At 42.9% G+C, this 13,548-nt stretch overlaps 1 protein-coding gene across 3 annotated transcripts in view; it reads left to right on the forward strand.

Annotated features, from left to right (window-relative positions):
* The window catches only part of LOC126292139 (uncharacterized), a 670,252-nt gene that overhangs the window by 133,985 nt on the left and 522,719 nt on the right, over window positions 1–13,548 (forward strand). For 2 of the 3 annotated variants that reach the window (XM_049985977.1, XM_049985976.1), the window contains exon 6: window positions 5,032–5,143. In XM_049985977.1, coding sequence (XP_049841934.1) covers window positions 5,032–5,143 — 112 coding nt within the window. Of the gene's footprint in view, window positions 1–5,031; window positions 5,219–13,548 lie in introns of those variants that run through there. The other variant, XM_049985978.1, reaches the window with a different exon arrangement.

Below are 13,548 nucleotides of genomic sequence, written 5' to 3' on the forward strand. Positions count from 1 at the left end.
GAATGCAGTTTTTATAGCTATTTAAATGTAGCAGTCACACAGACTGCACCTGGGACAGTGCGTGACCAAAAAATGACCTGGGAAGCCAAGGGTTAAGCTTAGATTTATTCGTTCAACGATGTCTTTTTTTTGTCAGCTGAAACTCAAAAAATTGAAACTGTTCATCACAAAATTTTGAGGGGATGTGGGGTGAGGTGGGGTGGACACGTTCCCTCCTCCTCCTCCCTAGAATTGACGCCCATGCTTCGGATGAAATGGAAGGCCGGATTAGCGAAAGTCGGATGGCCAAGACTATACTGTGTTTTTATTTGTGATTTTTGTATGCTTCCTGCCGTTTTCTTCTAGATGTGGCAAATCAGAACCGAAAATAATTGTTTGGCCAGTAGGCCTATCCCATGTAACTCTGTGTCGGTTTCAGTTATCCATATTATTATTCTGCAGACTGTCGCATGGGTACTTCACACTGGAGTGATTTGCAGGTCGAAGTTGGCATACATGGAAATGCGAAACCATCATTTGATATAAAAACAGATTCTCGAACAGTTTGAATACTCTGCTCACGAAAAAGTAAATAATAGCGGAATCATCACAGATACATGCTGCTCTGTTATAGAGGACGCTAAACAAGGCAAAGCAAAGCAGAGAAAAGAGAGTGTTGTCTATCGTTGGCTAAGAAAATATGACGTTATTGAAGTTGATGGGAAAGAATAACCTTTTTGTAATAGTTACAGGAGACAAGAGCGTTATTTTGTGTCACGTTCATACGTAAGGATTATTCAACATACTGAATGATACTCCCCACATTGTTGCTTTTTTTCAGCCTGAAAACTTGTTTAGTTTGATGCATCTCTTGACGCTAGTTTGGGCTGTTGAGCCTTCTTCATCTCTGTGACTACCGCAGCCTACATCCATTTGGACCTTGTTACTTTAGCCAAGTCTTGGTCCTCCTCTACAATTTTAACCCTTCCCTAACAACACCTACCCCCCCCCCCCCCCCCCTCCACACACAAACACACTTCACTTCATTAACAAATTAACAATTGCTTATAGCGTCAGGATGTCACCTGTCAAACGATTCCGCCTTTTAGTCAGATCGTGCTGTGACACTCTTCTCTCCGATGTTCGATTCAGTAACTCATCATTATTGAGCTTGATTTTTGTCCACATTTAATTTCCGTACTAAGCTGCACTCCAGACAAATACCTTCAGAAAAGGTTTCCTAGCATTTAAATGTTATCAGGAAAAACAAGGCTGGTTTTCTACGGGTTGCAGCGTGGAATGTTAAATCCCTTAGTCGGCTAAGTAGCTTAGAGACTTCAAAAAGAGAAGTGGGTAGCTGTAGGAATTAATGAACTGTGGTGGCAAGAAGAACAGCAGCGCTGGTCAGGTGAGTACAAGGTTATAAGTGCAAAATAAAATATCGGTAATGCGTGAGTAGGTCTAATAATAATTAAGAAAATATAAATGCGAGTGGGCTACTGTGAACAGCCGGCTGCGGTGACCGAGCAGTTCTAGGCGCTTCAGTCCAGAGCCGCGCGACTTCTACGGTCGCAGGTTCGAATCCTGCCTCGGGCAAGGATGTGTGTGATGTCCTTAGGTTACTTACATTTAAGTAGTTCTAAGTTCTAGGGGACTGATGACCTCAGATCTTAAGTCCCATGGTGCTCAGAGCCATTTGAACCATTTTACTGTGAACAGTAGAGTGAACATATCATCGTATCCGAGACAAAGACAAAGCTGACAACCACCGCAGTAGTTCAAGTTAATTTTAGTACTAGCTCTGAAGGTGACGAAAAGATTGAAAGACTGTGTAATGAGATAAAAGAAATTATTCAGACAGTTAAGGGAGATGAAACTGAAAGTGTGATGCGAGATCGAAATTCGGTAGCAAGAAAAGAAAGATAAGGAAAAATCGTAAGAGAACATAGACAGGGAGAAAGGAATGAATGCGGAAGCGGCGTGATAGAATTTTGCACACAGCATAATTTAATAAGTACTGGTACTTGGTTTAAAAATCTTGAAAGAAGGCAGTTTAGATGGGAGAGATATAAGACACAGGGAGATTTCAGATCGATTACGACGTAAACTCTGTCCATAATTTATTGGTTATGACTTGCAGATAAAAAATGAAGAAATTGAAAAAAAGTAGGAAATTAAGGAGACGAGATCTTGATAAGTTGAAAGAACCAGATGTTGCAGAGTGTTTTAGAGGGTGCATTAGACAACGTTGGATTGCAACAGAGGATAGAAATACAATATAAGGTGAATAGATAACCTCGAGAGATGAACTATAGAAGGCAGAAGAGGATCAAGTAGGCTAAAAGAAAAGGCCCAGTAGAAATTTTCGGAATCGCGCTAGATGCTGAATTTAATTGTGTAAAGGAGAAACTTCTAGTCTAAGTTTGTCTCTGTTGAGTAAGGTCATCTGTTCACTCTCCATTTCTTGTAAGTCCTTTTTTTTGTCATGCCCCCCCTTCCCCCCCCCCCCCCCCCCCCCCCAATTTCTTGTCTGTTTTCCTGTTCTGGAAGGAAGTCTGAATCTTATTTTTTAATACACGGAGGTGATGAAAGTCACAAGATTTTATATGCGAATTTAGACTTTCTCTGCGAATCTCGACAATGAGGGCTTCTCTGGTCTGCCGACGCAGACGAGACAAATGAGCCTGCAGGCCCGCAGCTGTAAAGAACCGAGTCCGACACTTCGCCTCAAGACGACAAAACGTTGCCGCATAACAACGCCATGGTGGTTCTGTGGATAACCCGAGAAGACTTCATCGTCGCCATGGGGTACTTCCTAATATCGTGTCCGAACTCATTTTGACTGGCATACTGGTCGTAGTGGTGCGACCCGACGTGGCGTGGACTCACAAGTCGTTGGAAGTCCTATGCAGAAATATTCAAAATGTTCTTCAAGCCAGTCGCGAACAATTGTGGCCCGGTAACGTGGCGTATTGCCACCCATAAAAATTTCATCGTTGTTTGGGAACATGAAGTCCACGGATGGCAGCAAATGGTCTCCAAATAGCCGAACATAACAGTTTCCAGTCAATGATCGGTTCAGCTGGACCAGAGTTTCCAGTCCATTCCATGCAAACACAGCTCACACCATTAAGGAGCCACCACTAGCTTGCACATTGTCTTAACTTGGGTCCATTCTTCGTGGGGTATGCGCCACACGCCGACCTTGCCATCACCTCTTACCATCTAACCAGGCCACAATTTTCCAGTCGTCCAGGATCCAGGCGATATGGCCAGGAGCCCAAGAGAGGATCTGCAGCCGATTACGTGCTGACTACTAATGATTGCCATTTTTTTACCCAGTGTTCACGATACTACCTCAATCTGTGCTCGTGCATATCGCTATCCCACGACTTGTCACCTCGGAGTATATCTTCCTTCATCCCTCTAGATGTCCATTGAGTGTAACACGTCTTTTCATGATCTCATTTGCTATTTTAGCGCAGAAGGAGCATATTTCTTTATTTGTTCTCAAAACCCAATCGCCATCTCTGTTCTTCATTGGATTTAATATTTTTCAGAGAATTGTTCTTTTCACCTTTTCCAAATCTTCTAACGCCCTTTTGCATCCGGATAATAGTAATGTCTTCGACCCAATAAGGACTTCTGGTTTTTATACTCTTTTTGTTTTTTCGGTCCTGATTTTAATTGCTTAGTTTGCAGTTTTTATATTTTCACACTGATATTTGAAGTTGTCTGTTCCCTTGATGTATCCTTACCTGATTTTTGAAATTCTGAGTGAATTGCTTCATTGGTCATGTGTTGTGTCATTTCAAACGATGTTTGTAGGTCTGCATTCTCAGCTGTTTCCTTCAGAATTTGTTATCAATGTTTTGTTTTTCTTACTTTATTTTCCATTCTCGTATAACTTTTTCCAGCACAGAGTTGAATAATAATAGTGAGAAACCTTCTCACTGTCTGACTCCTGGCACAGTTTGTAAGGGACTCGAAGTTATTCGATCTAAGAGTTGGTTTAGTTATTTCCAGAGTTTTTGTGTCTGCTTCAAATTTCTTCAGGAATTTGATCTGTTGAATCACATGCTTTCTCAAAATTAATAATTTTTAGCACTATCTTTTTTTATTTACGTAAATTATTATTTGTTTAAGTTACGAAAGTTTCCGCATATTGAGAATATAGTACCACCACAGATACACAATTTACTGGAGACAAATGAAAATTTGTGCCGGACCGGGACACGAATCCTGATGTCCAGCAGGACAATCCGACAGCCCACACGTCCATTATTGCTACAGAGTGGCTCAAGAAATACTCTTCTGAGTTTAAACGCTTCCACAGGCCACCAAACTCCCCAGACATGAACCTTATTGAGCATATCTGGGATGCCTCGCAACGTTCAGAAGAGATCTCCACGCCCACTTACCCTTACGGATTTATGGACAGCTCTGCAGGACTCGTGGTATCAATTCCCTCCAGCACTACTTCAGACATTAGCAGATGCCATGCCACGTCGTGTTGCGGTACTTCTGCATGCTCGCGGGGACCGTACACGATATTAGGCAGGTGTACCAGTTTCTTTGGCTCTTCAGTGTAATTGCGGTACCCACTTTGTTGCGGTGTAGCCGCGCGGTCTCAGGCGCCTTGCACGGTTCGCGCGGCTCCTCCCGTCGGAGGTTCGAATCCTCTCTCGGGCATGTGTGTGTGTGTGTGTGTGTGTGTGTGTGCGCGTTGTCCTTAGCTTAAGTTAGTTTAAGTAGAGTGTAAGCCTGGGGCCCGATGACGTCAGTAGTTTGGTGCCATAGGAAGTCACCGCAAATGTCCAATATCCCGCTTCGTTTTGGGTATTCGAAATCTTAACGTTGGTAAATCGTGCTGCCAACTAACAGTATAATTATTTTGACAATCGCTTCAATATACTGAAGGTTTGACAAACAAATATTGTCAATAAATACAATGTGTGCAGGCCCCTTAATACCGTGGAACTGACGCAGTTCAATTATCGACTGCGGAATAGAAATGTCGTTTGAGATACCACGCCTTCTTTTATTTTGCAGAAGGCAGTGAGGAGGCAGAAGCGAACAATGTTAAACAGAAGGATGAATTGGAAACACGACATTCTGCTCAGGAAGTGGTCACGTCGCGCTCAGAGCCATCTACCTCCCAGGGGTGAGTACTGACCCAACTGTCGCTTTTTTTCCATATCTTAACGGTGGTGGGAGGCTGCTGTGTATACCTCACATTTGCACTTTCCTTTTACCATTTAATGTCGTCATGACCGGTTTCGACTGGATGAATACTGACTATCCAGCGGCGCTGTCTGATCAACAAGTGGCCAAAGTTCAGCTATTGTACAGGAAAGAAGCTCCTGTATTCGAGAGCCTCGTACGCGTTGTACTGAGGGTGAGTGAAACCCGCTACAGACATCCGTAAGTACTCTGCTGGGCAAAAATGTTGCAACAGTCTGAAGAAATTACACGAACACCTGAATTTACACCCGAACCCTCACTTCCCACAGACAAGTCAGTAACAACTTAGATATCGGAGAATATGACATATGTTGACTTAAAACTTTAATCTGCAATAATTGCGGGCTCTAGTCGTAAAGTGTTAGTTACTGCATCGAAAAAATATAGTTACACAATTAATTCTCTTGTTTGTTTGCAAGTACCTGTCTGTAGCCGTGGTATTTACTCAAATCTCCGCGCCACAGTAGCAACGGACTTCATTAGGACAGACATAACAAAAATGGTGCGGCATATCTGTAATAACGTGGAATGTCGTGGGATAACTCGTTTACACCAGCAGCGGAAATATTGCATTTGTGTCAGGCCTATCCAGGAGGCTTCTTTAGCCGTTTGGATTGGCTGTCAGGGCCGTAACGGTTGCGCTGCTGCCTAAAACGAATTACCATTTTTTTGGCTTGTTTAGCGTAGGGTTGTCGCGTATCTTTGAAACAACGGGTTTTCGTTTTTTTTTTCAATGCCAGTTTAACTGGACTATTAACACCGCTCAAAATAACCGGTTTCTGAAATACCGATTTCCGGTTTTTTTATTGTACTCCCTGTTTCAAGAATCATAGAATCAAAATATTAAATTAAATAGGCAAGTAAAAGAAAACTTAGTCCTTCCATCGTTTGCTGCTTTTGCCTAAAAGTTATAAGTGGTTGGCTACTACAAAAAATTACCAGTATTCTCCTATTGATTCTGATTTTGTTAAACTCTGCTCAAAATTTTGTTGTAATGGGGCATCATACCAGTATGTGGACATTACGAATAGTCAGTGCTACGGAGTGAAAACGTAGGCTGAAGAACTGTATTTTTCGTGCTAATTTGCCCCTTCTCTAGGGCTACGAGCAGATAAAGGCATGTTATATAGACAAAAGCAGCTAATCTGCTGTTTTCCGTTTTTATTCCGATCGTTGAATGAACTGTTAAGTTTAAGGTCACACCTCCGTTGTGGCTCCTCCCGTTTTTAAGCTTTTAAAGCAAATGGGGCTTTGTACCTCATTGATATTGGACTTAATAAAAACTTCCAGTCTAGGGATGGTGCCACTCTGTGATACAACTGATGTCCGAAGACGACAGGGAGAAACTACTATACAGAGCAGATGCGGCAAGTAAACACGTACCATGTAATAGGCCCATCAAATGGTAACAGGTACGTTATTGTCTCAGCAGTTCTATACCAGTCCTTATGTCCAGTGTTTGTCGCTCGTTTCTGTTGACATTGTTATTAAAATAGCATTGTTCGCTTTTCTCATTTTCTGTAATGACTCAATATTTAAAAGCAATGCAGTTTTACGGATAGAAATTGCTCGTTCTGCAAAAAAGGTTGTGTAAAAACGAAAAATTTTAGCGCAGCTGCTGTGACTGATTTGTCGGCTTTTTGTAGTAAAACTTGAACCAGCTGTTATAACCGAAAGCAGATAAATACCGAAAAGTGCGGTTATTCAGAACTAAAATACCGGTATCGGTTTTAACCGGTCGGTTTTTCCCCTACCTGGTCTAGCGGCGTGATATGGCACTGTGGCGCATGGATTTCAGTGTTCAGCAGGACTGCAGACATGAGCCTGCAAACAAACAAAATAGTTAATTATATAACTGTAATTAACACTTCGACGTCCCGTTATATTACCCTTCAATTGAGATTTGAAATTTTCTGTGAAATTTCTCCAACCGGAAACTTTTTTATTATTTATATCGGATATATCTCGTTTCGCTTGTCGTTCTCGAATGTCAAAAGATTACTTTTTGTGAAGCCATTAAAAAGAGACATTAAAAGCTTCTGCGCTACCGAACCGTCCACAAAACTGTGCATCAGAGTGTCAACCCATAAGCACTGGTAATTTTGCAGTGCAGCAACCCGGCTGTCGGCAGAGAATTTTATACAACAGCGGCTTTTAATGTTTTTTTTTTTATTTACTGCCTTAACATCTACCAATGTTTGTGACATTTGAGACTTAGAGGTGAACTCTTCAAAGCAAGTATCTCGTGTAATAAATAGTATAATGGTGACTGTCTGTAGACTTTTCTTTCATAAATATCCAATCTTAATCACGTGAGTGAGCCGATTCCAATTTTATCGTCATAGAGATGAGGCCTTCGTTGGAAATGTTGAAGAGAGGCAGTGTGACAGTAAAGCTACGACAGAGATCAGGAGAGAAGTAACGGTAAGCTGAAGTTGCCAGTTGCTACCTTGAGTAATTTTCTGCAGTATATCTACATCTACATCTACATCCATACTCCGCAAGCCACCTGACGGTGTGTGGGTACCCTGTGGAGGGTACCCTAGTATATACTCGATAGACCGGCAGGTACGGCAATGTCTAGCAGCAAGAAGAGCTATAGATTCTTGTTATGCCTCGACAATCAGCTTTTAATGTCATTTAATCCCTTAAATGAGAAGCTAAAAAGTCCGTGTAGAAATCCGCGATCGTATTGGTCTGGCAGTTATTAATTATTGACTCGTTGTGATAGCTCCATCATCAGATCATAAAATTCGTTAGAAATGTCCAGTATCTTGTCAGTATACCATTGCTTTCTTCTTCTGCAAGTATCACTGCCACATTTTGTCAGTTACGTGTCTAGAAGGAACTAATGATCTGAAGAGATACTGTGTGCTCGTCGGCCATTGTCATCACCTGATAATGACCAACGAGCACTCGACCGAAAGCTCGTGGACATGTAGTCACTTCACGCAGCTGGAAGCTCGAGAAAACTTTTATCAGTATACTCGTATATCGTGCTGAAACTGTGCATTCATACACACTGTGTATCTGTTTCTGAGATAGTTTTTTTGTTTCTTTTTATGACCTAACGGTGGAGTCACCGAAACGTGTTATCTGTGGACTTAAAATAAACAAAATTAGCGCGAACGATACAGAGTATTTAATAACAGACATGGTTGTATCTTTCACTCTGGATTGTCTGCCGGAGTGACACAGTAACACTGGAACTAGTTAGTATCCATACCACCTCAGCCACCTGAATAACCTCAAAACCTGACTGAGAAATTCAAGCAGCCATTGTCCCTCGCAGATATTTCGTCTCTCCTGTATATCTCTGTGAACTAGCACTCTGTGAAAGTTTCCCTGGACCAGGAGGGATCCACTGGCAGGTTGTAGCATTCAGTCAGGCGAGCCCGAATAGCTCATATGGTAAAAGCATTGCAGACAAATGGTGAGGGACCCAAGTGCGAGTCTCTCTCCGATAGACAGTCTTAATCCGTCAGGAAATTGGATTCGCTCTTGTTGAGAATTTCACAAGAAAGCAGCTCTAAATAAGGCACTGTCATAGAACTCTCATCTAACTGCATCTCCAAGGAAATTTGAAAAACATAGATGTGCATAGGCTTCCCTGCAAGCTATATGTACTGTATCATGGGTCACCTGGCATTCGCTGTATGCTGGCCCAAGTCTGTCAAATTGTCATCTCAGTCTGGGAGATAGCTACCCCCGACGTTTTTCTTCGTGGTAGTGTATGGTACATGAAGCAAGTTTGGTCGGGCAGAGGTGCCAACAAATCGCTTTGTGAAATTTGGTGCTCAAAAGATTCCTTTTAGGCGGCTGACAACTGAAACTGGAGAAACAAAACTGTTTTATACTTTAGTACGTTATCAACCGAGTCTTCATCCACAGGAAATGGATAAGAGCTATTCTAATTACACAGGCAAACACACGAGGTATGTAATTAGAGTTTAGTTTATTGTGTTCAGGTTGCGTATGTTTCTAAGTTTTATTCTTCAGTTAAGGATGAAAGTTAACATTGCATTTTTGGGTGATTATGCAAAAGAACATTGTTCTTTGTGAATTTGACCTACCAGAACGGTCTTACGAATATGTGAGCATGAAAGAAAATGTGTGAATGGCTGATTAAACACCCATACACCCTGCCATATCCTTTTCCTGCCTCACAGCGATGGTGATCAACGGAGATTTTTTTGCCGTCATCGTCTCAGGATTCGAAGGCGTCGATGCAACTAAAAAATGTCGTGTTTACGACTTTCACGAGGTTGGGTATTCGTCGCAGAAGTATGGTGGATCCTGTTGTGGGACACTCAGGTTTGACACTTGGCGGCAATTTACACCGTACACTTTTTTTTTTATTTTTGTGTCTGATGCAGTTGCGTGTTGGAGTGTTTTGTGTGGAGTCAGCCAACGGACTTGGACCCACATTCTGAAGGCTGGTGTCGTGCGAAGCGTTTGCCCCCCACACGGTCGTACAAACACAGGGCATCGCTTCCCACACGAGGTGACGCAGCTCGGCAAATGTCAAGCTGTGATTCCCCCACGCTCTGCCCCGTGTGGGTTACTGCGTGTCGCAGAGTCAACATGTCACACGCTTGAGATACTCAGGCCTCATTCCGGAATGAATCGTATCGAACCTGACGGCACAATTCACATATATTTCACCATCCATGTTGTCAGTTTCGCAAATTATTGTATTTTCGATGACATATGCGTTTCGCTTCGTATAATCCATTGCCGCTTTGTGCAAGGAAATACCGAAATGCTACGTTTAAAAAAGCAGCTGTGCTTATACACTGAAGAGCCAAAAAAACTGGAGCACCTGCCAAATATCGTAAAGGGCCCATGCGAGCATGCAGGAGTGCCACAACACGACGTGGCATGGACTTGACTAATGTCTGAAGTAATGCTGAATGGAATTGACACCATAAGTCCTGCAAGGCTGTACGAGAGGGTTGAGATCTCTTCTGAACAGAATGTTGCAAGGCATCTCAGATATGCTCAGTATGTTCATGTCTGGGGAGTTTGGTGGCCATCGGAAGTGTTTAAACTCAGAAGAGTGTTGCTGGAGCCACTCTGTAACAATTCTGGACGTGTGGGATGTCGCATCGTTCTGCTGGAATTGGCCAAGCCCGTCGGTATGCACAATGGACATGAATGGATGCAGATCATCAGACAAGATACTTACGTGCGTCTCACCTGTTGTCAGAGTCGTATCTAGAGGTATCAGGGGTTCCATAGCATTCCAACTGCACACGCCCCACACCATTACAGAGCCTCCATCAGCTTAAACAGTCCCCTGCTGAGATGTAGGGTCCATGAGTTCATGAGGTTGTCTCTATACTCGTACACGTCCATCCGCTCGATACAATTTGAAACTAGACTCGTCTGACCAGGCAACATGTTTCCAGTCATCAACAGTCCAATGTCGGTGTTGACGGGCCCAGGCGAGGCGGAAAGCTTTGTGTCGTGCAATCGTCAAGGGTACACGAGTGGGACTTCTGCTCCGAAAACCCATATCGATGATGTTTCGTTGAATGGTTCGCACTCTGACACTTGTTGATGGCCCAGCAGCGAAATCTGCAGCAGTTTGCGCTACAATCTAATAACTTCGCCAGACACTTGTCTTACATAGGCGTTGCCGACCGCAGCACCGTCTTCTGCCTGTTTAATATGTCTGTATTTGAATACGCATGCTTATACGAGTTTCTGTGGCGCCTCAGTGTATATAGGTTGGAGAGAATAATTTAAGCTACGCCTAATTCGATGTAAAGCCATTTTTAGCGTTCAAAACGGTTTGAGGTTTGCTAGCCAACTACGTATACAGAACATTGTCTGTAATTTTGCTGCGCAAATAAACTCCTCTACTACTTTAGTGTCTCATTTTTAATGTAATTATGTCAGCATCACCTGATTTAATTTGTCTACGTTCCATTACCCGTCTTGTATTACTTTTGTTGATGTTCCTCTTCGACCTATTATTTAAGGTAAGTCATAGGGTCAATACCGCCTCACGTGTTCCTATGTCTCTCCGAAACCCAGACCAATCCTCCCCGAAATCAACGTGTACCAGTTTTTCCATTCGTGTGGAAGTAATTAGTGTCAATATTTTGAAATCCTTACTTAAACTGATGCTTTTGTAATATTCACACCTGTCAACATCTGCTTTCTTGCGAATTGGAATTACTACATCCTACGTCTGAGAGTATTTTGTCTGTCTCGTAAAGCTTTGAATAACGGGTGGAATGGTTTGTCGTGGTGTATTCTTCCTAGGATCTCAATCGTTCTGACGGATGTCGGCTACTCCTGGTACCTTGTTTCGACATACATTTTTCAGGGCTCTATCGAATTACTCACGCAGAATCGCATCCCCGAGCACCCTCCCCATTCATCGTTTTCCCCTCCCCTTTCTTTAAAATTATGTTGATGTTCGTTTCCCGTGTATTTGATAACTCACACGTGGAAATTTTACATTTCTGGAATCCGTGAGCCGTTATCATTGCAAGCGAAAAAAGTAGTTCGATGAATGCAAATCGTTTCCTTTTGGTTGTAGCATTAAGAAAACCTGAAGAATTTATGCTTGCACTGTGTCATGAGTCAAGTGCTTTGAATTCAGAGTGCCGCTCCGCGTGACATCGGAAGGTAGACTTCAGTACATCGTAGCCAGCTGCATAACCGCGAGGCAGTGGCACGGTCAGACGAATCACACACGAAGAATCGATGAGAGCGAAGTGTTGACATGTCGGACGGGCATGGTTCTTTTTTTTTTATACAACGTTTTATGTCGAACAAACGAACGCGTTTTTCCTAATACTAACGATTGTTACCTCGATGGCGCGAATTGAGCCGCGATCGACAAGAAGACTTCAGCTGCGCTGTTTCTGCTCCGCTGAATGAAGAGGACTGAAAGAAGAGGACAAATGTCCATGAAGACTGAAGAAGCAGAATCGCAAGAAGAGAAAACTTAGAAGGTAGGTGTTTTAACAACGGTTAAGAGTTCCACAGGAGCTTCACGGCAGGGCTGAAGCGAAGGCCCAGATCATAAAAAAATGAGAACACGGTGAGTGTAAGCGAGCTGTTGTCACTTCAACCATACTAAATACTTCATGAATACAGTCTCTCCATCTCTGATAGTTATGCAGTTATACACTTATGTCAAAGCACTAGTGCGTTTAACCATATGTATTTTCAGTATTCGAGTGTGCCCTACTACTAGACTTTGAGTGTCACCCTTGTTGTGTGTTGTGTGTTATTGTTCGCCGATTATGGTCTCACAGTTTCCTTTATTTTTTTATTTACAGCACCAGTGCCAAATGGAAAAATTATAGCGAAGAGTGAATACAGACATCACACCCACATTAGAAGCAACAAACACACGAGAAAACACATTTTCCATTGGAAAAATTAATTACCTAGACTTAAATCAACACACACAATGCAATATCGGCGAACTGTTGTATTAGAGCAGACCTGACTGGTATCGTTTGCTGCGTTAGTGCAGCCAACTAACAGAGACAAACGGGGAGCCGACCACACGAAAGACAAACAAACTCGCCACGACGCTACACGACGTGCTGCCGATTTTGTAATCAATTTGACCTCTCTGATGAAGACTTTTGGAATGTTACAGGCACGCTGAGGGAGCATATGGCCCAGGAGATGTCATCGGAGACCAGCTGCAACGGTAATACTGTACCTCTGTGCTAACATTTCCTAACACCCACACACGAACCGTCGCTACTGGCACAAATGCACTATTACCCGACCACACTGTCGCAGTAATAGTCCCCGATTGCCCTTGACGTGGTAATATTTCCTCTCTGCCCTTGCAACCTCTACCCTTCCCTCGCTTTCCAGTCTGCCATCTTCTCGATGGGATTGTAGTAACGGCTGATTGCACCCAAACTTATGCCAATATCACAGACCCGCATCTTGTGCCTTCTCGATTACCATTTTAACCTCTTTTAAGACATTTCAGGAGTTGCATATACAGTAGCTGTCAGTATTAAAAAACTATTGATACAGCAGTTAATGACTTCATTTACACAAATGGAGAATTCGACATTATTTGGCAAATATGAGTGGACTGAAGACGTGAAGCGATTTAATGTAGTTACGTTGGTTTAACCTCTTCAAGTCAGTTTGTGTAAAGAGCCACCGCATAGTGGGTGTAGAGCGTTTCAGGCAGTGTGTCATGTCCTGGCGGAAAGTCCCCGTCTTTTGGCCTTCCATGTTAAGCATGGCCTTCCGTATTATTTGCCTCATATAATGGGAGACGATACACGGACGGTTTCACGTGTAAGTTTTTAAGGGACTTTCGGGGGA

This window comes from Schistocerca gregaria, chromosome 9 (genome assembly GCF_023897955.1).
Source record: "Schistocerca gregaria isolate iqSchGreg1 chromosome 9, iqSchGreg1.2, whole genome shotgun sequence".
NCBI classification, from domain to species: Eukaryota; Metazoa; Arthropoda; class Insecta; order Orthoptera; family Acrididae; genus Schistocerca; species Schistocerca gregaria.